The sequence below is a fragment of the Propithecus coquereli genome, unplaced genomic scaffold (assembly GCF_000956105.1).
Source record: "Propithecus coquereli isolate 6110/MARCELLA unplaced genomic scaffold, Pcoq_1.0 Scaffold238, whole genome shotgun sequence".
Taxonomy (NCBI): Eukaryota; Metazoa; Chordata; class Mammalia; order Primates; family Indriidae; genus Propithecus; species Propithecus coquereli.
Window position 1 is genome coordinate 921,971 of NW_012147930.1, and position 16,060 is coordinate 938,030.

At 52.7% G+C, this 16,060-nt stretch overlaps 1 protein-coding gene across 1 annotated transcript in view; it reads left to right on the forward strand.

The window, feature by feature from the left end:
• ARHGEF10 (Rho guanine nucleotide exchange factor (GEF) 10) overlaps positions 1-16,060 on the forward strand; it is a 75,353-nt gene that overhangs the window by 26,700 nt on the left and 32,593 nt on the right. The window contains exons 11-15 of the mRNA XM_012645865.1: positions 1,364-1,480; positions 2,896-2,988; positions 5,967-6,137; positions 7,739-7,884; positions 10,078-10,253. Of these exons, the coding sequence (XP_012501319.1) occupies positions 1,364-1,480; positions 2,896-2,988; positions 5,967-6,137; positions 7,739-7,884; positions 10,078-10,253 (703 nt within the window). The remainder of the gene's footprint in view (positions 1-1,363; positions 1,481-2,895; positions 2,989-5,966; positions 6,138-7,738; positions 7,885-10,077; positions 10,254-16,060) is intronic.

Below are 16,060 nucleotides of genomic sequence, written 5' to 3' on the forward strand. Positions count from 1 at the left end.
AAAAAAAAAAAAAAAAAAAGAAAGAGACACATCCTGGGAAATATGTTTCCTCAGACTTTGCTCTTTGGTCTGGAGTTTTCTGTTGTGCAGATGCAGAGTGTTTGACCCTGCGCCGCGACGCAGGAAAGCGCGTCCATGTTTCCTATCAGGAGACACAGCCCAGAAGCTCCCGGCGCTGAGTGTCTGCAGTGGCAGTTCTGAGTGGTTTTATGTCTGCTCCCCGTGCGGGTTATATGCTATGTTTTGGTTACATTTCTCTAGATGTGGACTATTATAAATAAAACAGGTTAGTTTCTGTAACTACTTAAGATAATAATGTCATCAAAGGGATATGAGCTTGCAAGTTTTTTTAAAGTGGTCGTATACTTAAACGAACGCTGTAATAATGATATATGAAATGTTTTTGTGTTTCCTAAATAATTTATGTGTGCACTTGGTGAAGTCCATTAGCTGTAGGATGTTCTGGGCATAACATGGACACAAAATTCTTGCTAAGATATTCGCACAACACCCTTCATGGGATCTTTATGAAAAACAAAAAAAAATATTGGATATTTATTTTGTTACAGCATTTTTTGGCTATTTTATATATTAGCTTCAACTCTGTCTCTGTTCTTTAAATATTTACCTGGCCAACATTTTTTAAAATGGAAAAAAGTCTTTTTTGAGAAAACACATAATTTAGAGGAAAGCGTTCTTCCCTCGGTGACAGTCCCGCCAGATCTTTCTGGGGACGCTGCTGTCCGTCCCTCTGTCCATCACAGGGGACTTGCGGTGTCTCAGGAGTGTAACACGGATGAGTTTTTTCTCTGAATGCTGACACCAGGGACAGCTGTTTCTACCTCTTGAAACCTCTGTGTTTTTAGGAAGCGAGCGTGTGTGGGGCCCTGCACCTTGGCCTGGGGAGTGGGCTCCCCTCTGAGGCCCCTGCAGTGGGTGGTCCCCGCTGGTTTCAGGTCCTGCGGGGGCCGCTGGGGGCCCCGTTATTGCAATTAGCCAGCGGTCTCAGCCCGAGTCCCGGAGTTGGAAGCCACTGAATGAGGCTTGGCAGGAGTTTAAAGCAGCTCGTCTGTAATTGTCGTGTTTATTTCTCTGTAGTCAGGAACATTCTTAACCGAACCCCTGGTTACCGTGGCTTCGAACAAGGGTGCCTGGAAGTGCACCGGGGCCCCGAGAATAAGATGCAACAGCCCTCTGGCCGTTTCCCGAGGGGCCTAGAAGAAAACCACGCGGTTGTGATAAAGTTTGTCGCGGTGGCTGGAAGGGTGTTTTGGGGGCGGGTTTCAAATCTTCTCTTTTAAGTTAGAAAAGGGAATGTCTGGGCCCCTGAGTTACTTCTCATCCTCCATTTCCTGTGCTTCAGTTCTCCAAGTCCATGGTCCTGGACGCCTACAGCGAGTATGTGAACAATTTCAGCACGGCTGTGGCCGTCCTCAAGAAAACGTGTGCCACAAAGCCTGCTTTTCTCGAGTTTTTAAAGGTAACTCCCTTTTCTCCATTTGGGTTTTAATACCCTCTGAAGTTCATGTCAAATACCTCATAATCATACTTTACCGCGTCGCGACCCTGAATGCATAATGTTACTTAAAGATCTCGGTACCAGCAGTACCGTAGGTGTCGGATTAGCGTAGAAATGAAGAGGAATTTTAGGTCCCAACGTAGCTTTTTGAAAATAGCTTTTATTTGCACATCCTCACGTGTGAGGGGCAGACAAAAAGAACGTCAAGATCCGCTCCTGAAGTTACCTCCCCACCCCCATCTTCAGCGTTTAGTCAGGAATGATAGAAACCCAACTTCTGGCTTCCGGATTGGCCCCAGGCGAGGTGGGACGTGGCCTTGTTCCTCCCGCCCGGGGAGGAGAGAGCTGCAGCCTTCCCGGGCCCTGGCGCCGCAGCAGGACAGCCTGTCCCCTGACGCAGGCACGTGTCACTCCACTGGGGGTGGCGGGGCTTCCCCGGTCCCGAGAGGCTGTGAGGACGGCTGCTGCGCAGTGGACCAGACTGAGTTCCCGCGTCAAAGCCCGTGGCCACCGGCCCAGCGCGGGCTCCTCTGTGGGAGACTCGCGTTTGCATCATGAAGCTTTGGGACAGAGTGTCTTCTTGCCCCTGGGCTGGGTTCCTGGACACTGCTGCTGCCTGGGCCAGGGCACACAGGGCAAGTCTGCCTGCCCAGCGCAGTGTTTCCCCTCCCCGCACCCGGCAGGATGGTTCCAGGTGGTTCCCGCCTGGCGGGAGCGGAGCTGTGGCCCATCCGGGTTTGCTGAGGGACTGGGTCGCAGTCCCCATTATGCAGAGTTGCAGACGCCGTGGCCTTTTGCTGTGGCAGCTTCTTCCTTGTAGGGAGAGAAAACAGGGACTGAGTCAGCCACACGTTTGCTCTGAGGACTTGTTTCGGCCCCTGCTGTGACCGCAGCCCCTACCCCTCAGCTCGCCGGCGGCCTCAGGAGATGAACTCTGGCCTGAGGCCTGAGCCTCTGAGAGCCCGGTGCCGGCGAGCTGAGGGGCCGGTGCGCTGGGTGCTGCCCCTTCAGCCCGGGGAGCTGGACACCTGGTGCCGCCCCAGGTTGGCACCGCCCGGCGGCCTCAGGTAGCAACAGCCCAGTCCCACTCAGCACCCCCTCCCTGGCAAACGGTGGCCAGAACACGGACCCCCGGACACCCCCGGAATCCGCCCAGCGCCAGGCCCAGGCGGTGAGACCTGGCCCTCCATGGCAGCCGCTGTGGCAGCCGGAGCGAATCCCCCGGCGCAGGTGCAGAGAGTACTTTGAAAGGAATTTGGTGAAATTTCTTCCAGCTGAAGCCGAGCTGGGGGCTCCTGAGTAGCCGGGAGTCCTGTCCCGACTGTCCTGGGTCGCGGGGGCCCCGCAGCCCGCTGAGCCTGGCGCTTTCCCCGCAGCAGTGCCAGGAGGCCAGTCCCGACCGGATCACGCTCTACAGCCTGCTGATGCGGCCCATCCAGCGCTTCCCGCAGTTCATCCTCCTGCTCCAGGTGAGGAGGGCTCGGGGTGGGAAGAGAGTCGGCTGGGCCACGTGGCGGGAGCCGCCTCTGCCCCGACTGCCCTCTGGGTGGCTGTCGAGGGTCGGGGGGTGAGGGCGGAGGGCTCCACGTGCAGGCGTCGCCGGGGCGCCAGCCCTGGGGGAGCTGCCGGCGCGGTGGGTGCCCAGCAGCCGCGTAGATGGCGGCCGGTCTTGACTGTGCCGCGTCTGGTCTGGAGTCACGGGGAAAAACTCCCCGCTCTGTGTCCAGAGGGGGGACAGGCTTGCAAAGCCGAGACGAGACCAGGAAAGATGTGCCAGTCGCAGATTCCTTCCGCCAAGCGCCGAGGACGGGGAGGGCAGCGATGGGGAAGCTCGTGTCGCGGTTCAGTCCTCGCTGGGCTTGGAGCGTTCCCCGGTGCCTGGGCTCCTGGCTCGGGGCAATCGCAGGCCTCGGCCCGACCGGGGGAGAGACGGGACACGCGGCGAGTGCGCGTGAGGAGTTTATGGCAGGTAAAGTGGAGGGTGTGAGCGAGAGCACATTTCCTGAGCGGAAGCGGGTCTGTCCCCGCCAGTGGAGAAGGCCCCGTCTGCGTCTGTGTTCTTCCTTTACGTGTCAGTAGGTTGTGTTTAGGGAAAGGCTGGGTATAGTTGGGCCTGGATTTCTTTCTGTGTTGGGACATGACTTCAGGTTGCCTCACTGAGAAGAACATTCTTCAACTCAGAATTCCAGTTACAATAGACTCGAGAATTTTGCTTTGAAAGCACTTTTTGCCATGTTCTTCCAAACAGGCACCCGCAGAGTTGTTTAGGTCAGTTTACACCATCGCTTCTTCCCTCCCCACTCTCTCCGCCCCCACCGTGGGCCTTCCTGAGACCCCCCTTAGACTTCGCCACGCCGGGCTCATGCTGCTTGGCGGAGGACGCAGCCCAGAGGGAACCGTGGGTCCTAGATTCGCCTGAGCGGTTTTCTCTGTGGGGCAAACCTTCGGTCCTGGCTCACTTTTTGGCCATATTTGATGAACTGCTGGAGCGCCCTGGAGATTCCTCCCAGAGGGGAGCAGGGTGGGTTTGCTTTGCTTTGGAAAAAGCACAGCTGGAGTCAGAGACAAGGCGGTTTCTGCATCTGGAATAATTGTGTGGATGTGGCCACGGACCCTGCCTCCCAGGTTAGGGATCAGGTGCACCTGGGATTGGGCAGGAGACTGGCTGGAGGGGCGTTGGCAAGCTCGCACCCTCCCTCCTGCCTGCTGCTACCGTCTGTGTGCTGGGCGTGGGTGGGGGGAGACAGCAGGGGCCTGGGATGCCCTCCCTTCCCCCGGTGCCTCTCCTGGTCTCTGCTCTCTGGTCCTGGCGCACCTTGTCCCGCAGGTGCTCCTGGCCCTTCTTACCGAGACGGTAGCGGCTACCGCTGTCCCCTGGTAGGTGCGGCAGGGCCGGGACGGCGGGTTTCCCATGTGGGCTCCAGAACCCTTGTCCGCCCCGTGCCTCCGTCTTACTTTATCTCAGCTAACTTTTTCCTCCTGCGTTGTACAAAGGTCCGTGTTAGATGGCAATTCCTGGTAACAACGGCAACGAGGAACTTGACGTCTGTGCTCGTGGGGCTGCGGCCTGGCAGGTCGGCCCGGCGGCTCGGCCGGACCACGGGCTGCGGTTTCCGTCTGTCGTGCTTGCATCGCGGGGCGGGCACCACCAGTATACTGTGTTGGTGCCAGAATTAGATTCAAGATCTTCCTTTTCTGCCTTGTTAGAATTTGATGCGACTCCCAGGAAAACAAATGTGCAGAGTAGTTTAAATTTTCCATCCAGCCTGGAAACATTTGCTCGTCTACGCAGTGTTCTTTTCAGGTTTTTAAAAGAAGGTCTGGAAAGACGAGCATGCTGTTGAAGTCTATTACTGCCCAGGTCCTACACAAACACGTAAAAACTGGTGGGTGAGGGTGGGACCACACGCAGTCTGAGGAGGGTTTCAGACTCAGCCTCGCCCCTTCGGCACATCGGTGCGTCGCGTGTGAAAGCGAGTTGGGCAGCAGGCTCCGTGCAAGCTCTAGGTGACAAGAAGGTCGTCCGTCATTGCTGTTCAGGGTTTATGTGGGTTGCCAGCCTTGGGCCATCTTTTTGGTGACGATATTGTGGCTCTGTGCCTTGCGCCCTCCGCGAAATGTCCTCAGGCTCATCTGAGACTGCAGGGTGGAAGAGAGGAAGGCTCAGCCTTCTTTTTCTTTTAAGACTGGACTATTTTTTTAGTGCAGTTTTAGATTCAGAGCAAAATCGAGAGGAAGGTACAGGGGTTCTCAGGTACCCCTCTCCCCACACGCACAGCCGCGGGTGCACCTGTGAGGGTGACGAGCCCACACGGACACCCCCTGACCACCCGGAGCCCGCCGTCTGCGCGCGGGTCAGCCCTGGAGCTGCACGCCCTGTGGGTTTGGACAGAGGCATCGTGACGGTTGGCCACCACCGTGCATCCCACAGAGTAGCTGGGTTCCCCTACAATCAGGCCCCGTTTTCAGTGTGGCTGGGAGGCCCAGAGAGGGCCCCTGCTGTGTGGGTTGATGCTGTGGGCACAGCGTCAACCCCGCAAAACTGCTGCACCCTTGATGTTGGGAAACTAGTTTTCGTAAAAAGTAGCTGGACCCGTCTATGCCTGCGTTCGCTCGTCTGACTCAACTTGAGAGAAACAACCTAATTGTGGTCTGGAACATCGTTGCAGAGAGCAAAACATTTGCAAGATCGTGCCATGTGCGTAGTCAGCGCGTCCTTCATCGTACAGTGCTATTTTTTGGGTTTTGTTTTTGCAAAGGGAGCTGTTCAGATGTTCAGCCAAGCTGTGACTCAGTTCGTGATCCTTTCCCAAGAATAGTGTCTATTTTTCCCCAGAGTAACTGATGTCACTGCCATCTCCCCGGCCGTCAGTGTGCGGGTGACGACTCATCGTGGGTCGGAGGTGTGCACGTGGTAACCGCTGCCGCTCTGCCTTGTTGCCCGCAGGATTTGCTGAAGAACACGCCCAAGGGACACCCCGACAGGCTGCCTATTCAGATGGCCCTGACGGAGCTGGAGACTTTGGCAGAGAAACTGAACGAAAGGAAAAGAGATGCTGACCAGCGCTGTGAAATCAAGCAAATCGCAAAGGCCATCAACGAAAGATACCTGAACAAGGTCGAGACAGATTTTTTTCCAACTCTATTCTGAAATTATTTTTGCTTTGTACTAATAAGGCCATTGTTACTCACCCATTCGTAACTCATCTTTGGAAACGTTCGGAATAATTCCCTTGGCCCAGAGCTCTTCTCTGGGTGTCCGTGGAGACCGGCAGGCGTGCGCCAGGTCTGGAGATTGTGCACAAAACCCCGATGGTCTGTCTGCATTTTCTCAGGAAGGGGTTCGTGGATGCGTTAGATGCTCACATGGATGCAGGTTAAGAGCCACTCTTTTAGCTTAGTTTTACTTTCGAAATGCTGCGTTCATTTTAGACAGTGATGATCGAAGCTGGGCGTATTTGCAGACATTTCCGTTTGTGCCCACGTGTGTGGAGACCGGGCCGTACCGGTCACGAGTGAGGGAAGTGGACGCAGGAGGATGCCGGTTCCTCCGCAAGCCCGTGTCTGAGCTTTGCACTTGCAATGTTGCTCTGCCGCAGTGCTCTGGTTCGGTGTGGCTTTGCCGCGTTTACCTAAGGCCTGGTCCGCAGGGAGACGTCACTGCCTATGAGCTGTGCTGAGTTATTACAGATAATAGTCCCTGTTGCTAAAGTCACCTTCTATTCTCGTCAGTAGGAGGGATTTTCTGCCTCCCAATGACATTCGGTAATTTAACGATGAGAACTTCACGGCAACACATCTTAAGCCACAGGTTTCCCCCAGTTCTCCAGATGATTTACGTAGGAACGTTATAAGCAGAAAATTGCATCCGGTTCTATTCCTGACGTAGTTCGCGTTGTTTACAGTCATGCTCCCCGTGGCACTTCGGTTCCTGAGTACACGGGGACAGAGAGCCCAGAGGCACGGGAAGACGCGACGGTGCGTCGCGAATGTTGCGTAAACGTGCACAGGGCGCATCGGTCCCGGGAGCGCGTGTGGTAGGAGGAGTCGGGTGGTGAGGCTGGGTCTCCACCAATGTAGCCAGTGTAGACGGAGAACCTGGGCTGAGGACTCCGTTGGTTAAACTGTTGTAAGGAGTGTGACTTCCAGAGGACGTAGCATTTTATTGGCTGATACGAAGCATCTTTCCAAAGAACTGATGGTATTTTGTTTGGCTCAGTGGAATAAAATGTGGCATATCCTGGGAAGTTAAGATGCTTACTTAATCATGTTTACTTTGGGAAAAGTAAAATTACAAAGTAATTACTTCCTGTAACAACAGTTCCTGGTTGACCTAGGGTTGTAAATCCCGAATGGGTCACTGCAGGAAAGCCCGAGAGGGAAGCGTGTGGTCAGGGCAGTCGTGGGGAACGACAGGTAAAGAGGAAGGAACCAGTTCCGTGTAGAAACTGTGTTCACGGGAGAGCGAGATTCCTTTCACGTGCAGGGCAGCTGCAAATGCTGATGCCGGTGACACGCTCGGTTTTCAGAAGTTGCCTTCAGAACTGTGCGTAGTCAGGGCCTGCAGTGTGAGTGGCGCGTGCGGGTTCTCCTGAAAAACATCCGTAAAACTCTGATGCTAGAAACTCCCGTACTTTGCAAAACCTTTTCCTCCTCCTCTGTCTATTTTGCGTAAACTCGGTTGCGGTAACTTAGTTGACTATTGTTTTGAATATTCAGCTTCTCAGCAGTGGGAACCGATACCTCGTCCGATCTGACGACATGATAGAAACGGTTTACAACGACAGAGGAGAAATTATTAAAACCAAAGAGCGCCGCCTCTTCATGTTAAACGACGTACTGATGTGCGCCACGGTCAGCTCACGGTAGGGACACGCGTCATCGTTTGTGTTTGTCTCCTAATTACAGGCTGGGTGTGTCTAGCGCAAGGGAGTGCCTTTGTTAGTGCTCTCATTCGAGCCGAACTGGTTTCTGGGCTGAAACTTAGCAATTGAAGGAAGCCTCGTCACAAACACGTGTGTTTTTAAACGGGTTCAGTGTACACCGCAGGTCACTGCTGGTGGAAACTAGATACGTGCAGGTTTATTTGCTCTTTAAACAAGGCTGATGTTAGAGCTGGAAACTAAATTGAGTTTTTTAATAACCATCTTAAATCATTCTATGGTTCTTTTTTAATTATTTAAATTCTTTATAGCTGCTTCTCTATACATGTATTTTTGGTAAGGTTTTTCTTATATAACTAGATTGGTTATATTCGTATTAGGTGTAAACCAAGAAAATGAGTAACACTTTGGCAGTTCTTTTTTCTTTCTCTTTTTCTTTCTTTCTTTCTTTCTTTCTTTTTTACATTTAGAGGGTCTTGCTGTGTTGCTTGGGCTAGAGTACAGTGGCATCATCATAGCTCACAGCAACCTCAAACTCCTGGGCTCAAGCCATCCTCCTGCCTCAGCCTCCCGAGTAGCTGGGCCTGCAGGTGTGTGCCACCATGCCCGGCTAATTTTTCTGTTTTTTTATAGAGACAAGGTCTCGCTCTTGCCCAGGCTGGACTCAAACTCCTGACTTCAGGTGATCCTCTCGCCTCCCACCGTGCTGGGATTATAGGCGTGAGCCACCAAGCCTGGGCTAGTTCTTTTATTTAATACAGTTTGACATCAGAATTGTTCTCCAACACATACAATGTTGTAGTAAGTCAAGGATGTTTGAGAATTAAAGGGTCTTCAAATATAGATCGATCGTAAGGGAGCGGTGTGACTCTGAACACAGTGCTCCGGGTGCTGTAGAAAATAGCACAGGCAAATGTCGCGCAAGAGCCAGTTGTTAGATTTCCACTTTGGGAGCCGGTGGCCAGACCGTCCGTGGCTCGAAGTCTCCCAGGGAGTGTTGGCACCACGGACCGTGGCCACGGTGACAAGCCAGCACACACCAGCTGTGGCACGCTCTGTGTGCCCGGTGTCCCTGTCCACCAACCACCAAGTGCACCTGCTGCCTCCTCTGTAGGGACGGGGGGTTTAGATTCAAAGAGGATGAATAGAAATTTTGAAAGGAATTCACAAGCATCTCTATTTTTTTAATTGGAGGCAAACTCTAGTTTGCGGAACACGACCTGTCCTCTTGCTGGGTCTGAAGCGCCCCCCTCCCCTTCCGTTTCTATACCGACCAGGTGTTGTCACCGACGGTGGTTCCTGGGGCCAGAGGGAAGCTGGGGAGACACGTGGCCCCAGAGAGTCACGCGTTTCAGTTTCCAGCACCTGGCGTTGTGGTCATTCCTGTCTACATTTTGATTTTTAAAAGTTTATTTTGAAGCAAAGCAAAATGTGATTATCACCAAAAGTAAGAATACTGGTTGCTTCTGGAGGGGGCTGTTTTTTTTTTTTTCTGGGCGTGTGGGGACTGCCAGGGTGCTGGCAACGTGACCCCTCCACATGGCTGGTGGCCGCACAGGTTTGCTCTGCCGTTTCGCTAGACTGTGTGTGTGTGTATGTGTGTGTGTGTTCTGCGTGTTTCTCTGCACGTATGTCCTGTGTGATGATGAAAGAAGAAAATAACCTACGTAGGTATTGGGTTTTCATCTACTTTCTGTATACTCAATAAATATTAAGTATTTTAATCATGGAATGTAATGGTATGCTGAATTCTGTTACAGTGATTTTCATGTGACCATATAAGAGCAGAGAAAGTTTTAGGGTTAACTCTTACGGAACAGTATCTCGGTCCACATATTACAGAAGATTTGTCCTGTTGATGGAATTCTCCAGAAAGCCTGAGCACCTTTGTTCACGTAGTCACCAGCAAGCATCGAGCAAGAGCTCTTCCCTTGAAGCTCTCACGGAAACCTTCGCCCTTCCTGGGAAACACGTCCTGGGCAGTTCTCCCCTGGGTCCAAGTGAAAAGCTCCACTCTCCCGTCTGATTATTGTGGCACCAAATGGTAACCGTTCACAAGACAGTCAGAAGCAGGGAAATCCAACATTAAAACGTGTCTCGCTTGAATATCTAAAGGCTACGAAGTATCGCAGCCTGTTCATATGCTCGTTCACGAGGTCCTCTCCGTTGTTCCAGCACCTTGCACGAGAGCCGCGCCGTCCCCAGCCAGAGGTACCTGCTCAAGTGGAGCGTCCCCCTGGGCCACGTGGAGGTGATCGAATACGGCGCGAACCAAGGCGCGGGCGAGCACGGCAGGTACCCCGTCGCGCACCCTCCCGAGAGCCTGGCGGTGGGCGCTAACGTGAAGCCACGTAAGTGACACTCGTGCTGGTGTCCCGGCAAGCCGTGGGCCGGCGTTAGCGCTGACATCACTGGGCTCCAACTCCGCAGCCTGGAGGTTTGAGGCGGTGACTGCGGGGGTGACGAGGGTTTAGAGCCTCCGTCTCGCCCTGGTGGGACTCACTCGGCCGCTGCGGCTGCTGACCCCTGGCCGCGTGCCGCCTGCCGCCGGGCCACCCTCGGGTTTGCGTGGAGCACTCTGGCCGCTCAGGGGTCTTCTCCCTCCCCAGCTCCCGCCCCCGCCCGCGTCAGCGCCCGTCTCTCAGCTCCTCCTCGGCTACCGCTCGGCCCTGCCGCCCACTCACCGCGCTGCCGGGCAGCTACTTTAATTTCTCTGTGCCTCGGTTTCCCCAGGAAGGTAGCACCTGTCCCTGCACTTCCCAAGGTGAAAGGAGAGAAAGATTAAATACTTGGGGAATGTTCTAGCATTGCATGATCTTATATTTACAGTTATTATTACTGAACATTGTTCACGTTGTAGATTTTCATCTTAGTGCAAAAATCATTTCCTCCTCTCTGTCTCTTTTTTTTAAATCCAAATGAAGACTGGCTTACTTTTATTCACTTTTTGGCTTTGGGGCCTCTGCCCCTAGATTATGGGACACTTAAAACACAGTGAATGGAAACTTCCAGTAAACTTTTTTATGTTAAATGAGCATTAACTTTTCAGATCATTTGCTTCTGATCTGTTCGGAATCGAGAAAGCAGCTTTTATCACTTTTCACCTCTCTAGCTGAGCATGCGTGCTCACCGGGATTGCAGGAACACCCTGTAGCGAGTAGTGGGTCCAGTTTGCTGTGGGATCTTTTACTTTTCTTGTTTCCCTAATGTTAATAGGTTGGCAATCTGCCTGGCGGGGTAATTCTTGGACCGTGTTACTGTTATTCGATTCCTAATCTCTCCAGTCGCTGACTGCGGCGTCACAGTCCTGCTCAAAGTAGTGTGCACCTTTATCCGCCCGCTCAACTAGCAACCGAAATACCAAGCTGAAACCCAGAGTTCAGAGCGAGGCACCTACACAGGGTGGTGTGAGAGGGGAGGAGGAAGGGAAGGAGGGAGAAATGATTTTCCAAGCTGACATGATTTGTTAAAATTTTATCCAAGGGCAAATTGACTGTCCTGTTAAAACTTTTTGAAATCCTTTTAACTTACTTGGAAGTATTGATTGCTAATCAAGTTTACGTCTTAGTTTTTGTCAACAAAAATTCCCTTGTGTATTTTATAGTGCCAGCAACCTCACTATGTATTTGTGATTACGGTTGCCTAATTCTGTGCTAACGATAGCTTTGATCCATAAAGTAGATACAATGTCTTAATATTACATGCAACATTGTATTTTCTTATTCATCATTTAATTCACAATTTATACTGAGCTAATTTAGAATAAGATTAGAGTCAGCAATATGAAAAAGCGTAAAGCGGGATAATTCGCCCAATTTTTAAAATACATGGAAGAAAGAACCTGAAGTATGTTGATAGCTCTATATGGGGCTGGACGTTGCCCTGAGCTTTCCTTCAGCTGCGGCTAAGGGAGAAAGGGCGGGTCCCGGCCAGGTCTGTTGTCTGTTACAGAGAACTATGTTCCACTGGAGAGTAAGTCTTTTCCTTCATTGTGAATTCGAGGAGAACTGTTTGGTCATATCCTAAGTTAAGGGGACTCTGGAAAGACTTTAAAACGTACATGATTGTTTTGCGGGCTTGTATTGGGTTTTTGTTTATCGCGTCTCTATGGAAACACACAGATGCAACCTCAGTGAAGGCAGTTTTTCCTGGGGCATCTTTTTGCACACTGCCCCCCCCAGACAGAGGGTTAGGGGATGGATTTGTTCTGCCATCGATTTCTGCTGCTGAGTTTTCTGGGTCGAACCCACGCCTCGGGCGGAGCGTATGCAATCCTGGCCTGTTATCGACATTGATGGTGGACCATGAGGACTTCTGGCGTGACCTGTTATTACGATGCCTGTATTTCAAGAAATTAAGATAATCTAATGCGTATGTGAGGGCCTTTATCTGAAATTAATTAGTTAATTCTCCTCCTGCTAAAGTCGTCAGTCTGCCTGGTTTCCCTTGTGACTCTGCAGCTTGCATGCAGTAGGCGCTCAATGAATGCTGGTTGAATGAGTGAAAAGAGAAACGCAGCCACCAGTCAGTGCTGAATTCCTAACTAAACGGTATCTTTCCAGCTATTCTTGTCCTCAGCCAAGCACTGGGCCCCGCAATCCCCCAGGGAAGCTCGTGGCGGCTGGAGACAGACTGACCAGCACCGCACACGGGCACGGCGGCGCGGTTCTGGATAAACACAGGGCACGATACTCTGGCAGCTCAGAAGAATGCAGTTTCCTCAGAGCAGATGCCTCTAAAGTTAGATTGTGAGGGAAGAGTGGGATTCCAGCTGGCGGGGAGTCGGTGCACAGTGAGTGGTTCCTTATCCGTGCACACACGTGTTCTTGCACGCCTGCATTCCCCGCGCACGCCTGCGTCCACGCGCCCACCCGCCTCAAGGTCTCTCTGACCTCCCCCACCGCGGGCACTCCCAGGAAAGTCACAGTCTGTCTCCCTGAGATTCAGACCCACCGAGGCCGACAGTCACTCCTTTCTTCTCCTCCCTGCAAGACAGGCAACGCGCCCACACCTGAGCAGACTCTTTCGGAAGATGACGTCCCAAAGGGAACTATTTCCCGGTTACTCTCTGCTCCCCATCCCTGCATCCTGCCTGTGGAATCCTGCAGGATTCCTCTGTGCCCCCTCCCGTAGCCCAGGTTGCCAGAAAGCCATACAGGCTTCTGAACCCTGTTGGGGAGTTGCCTCTTCATACTGAAGGTTCGGTGTGTACCTATCTTTTCCTTCCTATGGAAAGAGTGAGTCACGCGGAAACCTATTTTCAGCTGAGAATTCTTCGCCACCTCCCCCCCCTCCTCCTGCTCATCAGTACACGGACCGGCGGGTCTCAGCCCGCGGAGCGCTGGGCCGCTCCTGAAGACAGGTCCGGTGGGGCCGGGTGAGGGGGGCTGAGAGTTGGCGTTTAGACCAGTTAGTTCCTAGGTTGCCGCCGGCCTGGTCGCCCACGTCCTCCCTTCTCCACTCGTTCCCCTTCCGCTCTCTAGGCTGTTGAAGGGAAAATGTTCAGGCTTTATCTGATTTATCAAAAGTCGTGGTTTTTACTCTGCTCACTGCAGTCGAGTTGAAGGCAGCCTCTCGTCTGCCTTTAGAGAGAGCCTGTCGTCTCCTTCGGGTGACGGAATCGTGTTTCACAGGCGGCAGGCAGGTGGACTCTAAACAAGGAAAACAACACTCTAAACAGGTGGTTTTGGGTCAGAAAACAGCAGGTGTCTTTAGGTTTTTTTCTGTATTTTATTTTGCACAAAAGTTATGGTATTATTAGGCTTTGATTTAAGATTTAGAAGACAGTATGTTAGTAATATAATAGAGGAAGATTATTAAATAGAAACACAACATTTATCATAAAACAATGCTGCCATTCCTGTTTAAGATTTCCAGCAGCCCCGCAGATATTCCCTTCTCAAATAAGGAAACTGAGGCCCAGAGGTTTCAAACCCCAAAGCCCGTGGTTCGCACCTCCTCGTGATCCTCCCGTGGCAGCAAATGGCACCAATGCGCTGTGGTCGCATCTACGCGCCGGGCTCTTTGCTCGTGCGATTATGTGATACTGACGTTTACAATAACCGCTCCTCTCAGCCACTATGATCCCTGCGAACGAGAGATCCCGCGGCGAACGTCAACGTGGCGCTGCACTGGACATGTTTTCCAAAGGCAGCGACACGAGCCGGGGCGGCGGAGCCCGCTGACACACTGCCCGGGGGCTGCCAGGGTGGGGCTGGGGGCAGGAAGCCCTGCCTCCCGCAACAGCGAGTAGGCGCAGAGCAGCTTTGGAGAGAGGAAGACATTTAACAGTTCACTGTTGCACTGTTACTTCTTTAGGCTTTTGCCTTTTTAAATTATGGCCTTCACGTTCGATAGGCTTTACCCGTTTCAAGTGTGTGGTGGCTCGTTACTTTGGAGGTGCCGGTTGGACAGCAGGTGTGCCGAAGGCCCGGAGGCCGCTGAGTTCCTGAGTCTGGGGTCCAGGTGACACCGATTTGGGGGCCCTGAGCTCACAGACCACAGGCCCGGCCGTGGGACGAGATGTTCACTCAGAGTCCTGGCCCAGCGCGGCTGCTCTTTAGCTCCGAGCTGTGAAAGGAGTGGTGTGTGGAGTAAGTGGTCTTTAAAATGCCTTCTAGGTTTAAAAAAAAAACACCTTTTAAAAACACTAATTAAAATTTGCTAATTCAGTGTGTGTTTGAAGATGGCACTGAAGTCAGATGCTCTGGGGCTGATTCAGGCCTCAGGTGGCAAAATCGCAGCCTTCTCGCCGTCGCAGGCTGTGGGCAGTGATCGCTGCGTCTGTGGCCTTGTGTGGTGCTGGGCACTGGCCTGTCCACATCCGCGGGGCGGAGGCTCAGCCGGCGAGCTGGTCTGCGCGCTGTCAGGCCCGCACGGTCCATCTGTTAGCGCCAAGCTGCAGCCAGCGGCGGGAACCCTCTGCCCTCGCGCCTTGTGGTCACTCGCCGTTTACGCAGACAGGAACGGTTACCCAGGGGGAGTGTCGATGGTGGGCGTGGCTTCAGTTACGGGGGTGATTAGGTGCTAGGATCTGCCGTGCAGCCCCGCGCCTGTGGTTATCAATACTGTGTCATACACTTAAAAATGTGTTTGCAGAAAAATGATGTCTCAGGTTAGAACTTGATTTCCTACCGCAAGGGAAGTGTGACTTTCGAGGAACTAAAAGGAAAAGGTACGTCCTTTGTAAGCACCAGCCTTGCCTGCTGTGTCCTGCAGGAGACAGGAGAGTGCCCTGTGCTGGGGAGGGTGAGGAGGGAGAGGAGCTCGGCGAGAGCCTGGATAGGGATCCGATTTGCAAGCGCCGAGGAGGGAGGAGGGCCCTGTGGAGAGGGGCTGATTCCCGGATGAGACTGACTCACAGGCTGTGCACGTTTGCAGCTCCGTGGGGCCCGGCGCCCTGGGGATGCCCCTGTCCCCCAGCCCCTCGTGCCTGGAGACGTCTCCCGGGAGACGCTCTGAGACTGGGGACCCGGCTCGCCGAGACACTCCCCCAGGGTTTTTGTGGGTGCCGCGGCTATTGATTCGACCACACAGTCCCTTCCTTGTTTGCCACGCAAGATTCCATTTAGCTGACAAACCCCGAATTTCCAAACAAGTTGCAGGGATTTCCATGGAAACAGGATCAGTGTCGTGAGAAAGGCTCGGGAAGCCCTTCTGCAGAAACGCGGCGTTCGCGTATCGGCGCAGCGACGGGGAGCTCTGCTCGCACAACTCAGAACAGACACTTGCAACCAGCCGGCTGCAAATCGACTCCAGCAAAAATCTGATTTGCATATTTTTCATAGATCAATACATTTTGGCCAAAAAATAAAAATAGCTATTTCCTAAACTGAAAGTAACATTTGAAAACCGCTGTGTTCTGCTTTTTGTTACTTCCTAAAGATGAGAGTAGACAAAGTCTCCCTTGTATTACACACTGGCCTTGTGTATGGGGTGTCCCGTCTTGCTGTCCGTGTCTGTCTGGTCCCAGCGCGCCCTCTCACAAACCGTGTCTGATGCCCAGGCTCAAATGTGTGACTTCAGTTTGTTTTCGTGCCCGGTGAGGCAGAGGAACTCCCCCTGGTCTCCGAAGGGAAGATTCTTTAATCCAGTGGGGAAAATGTATTCTCCTGTCCCTCGATAGAGTCACATCAGTTGGAGCGCATATATATATAAT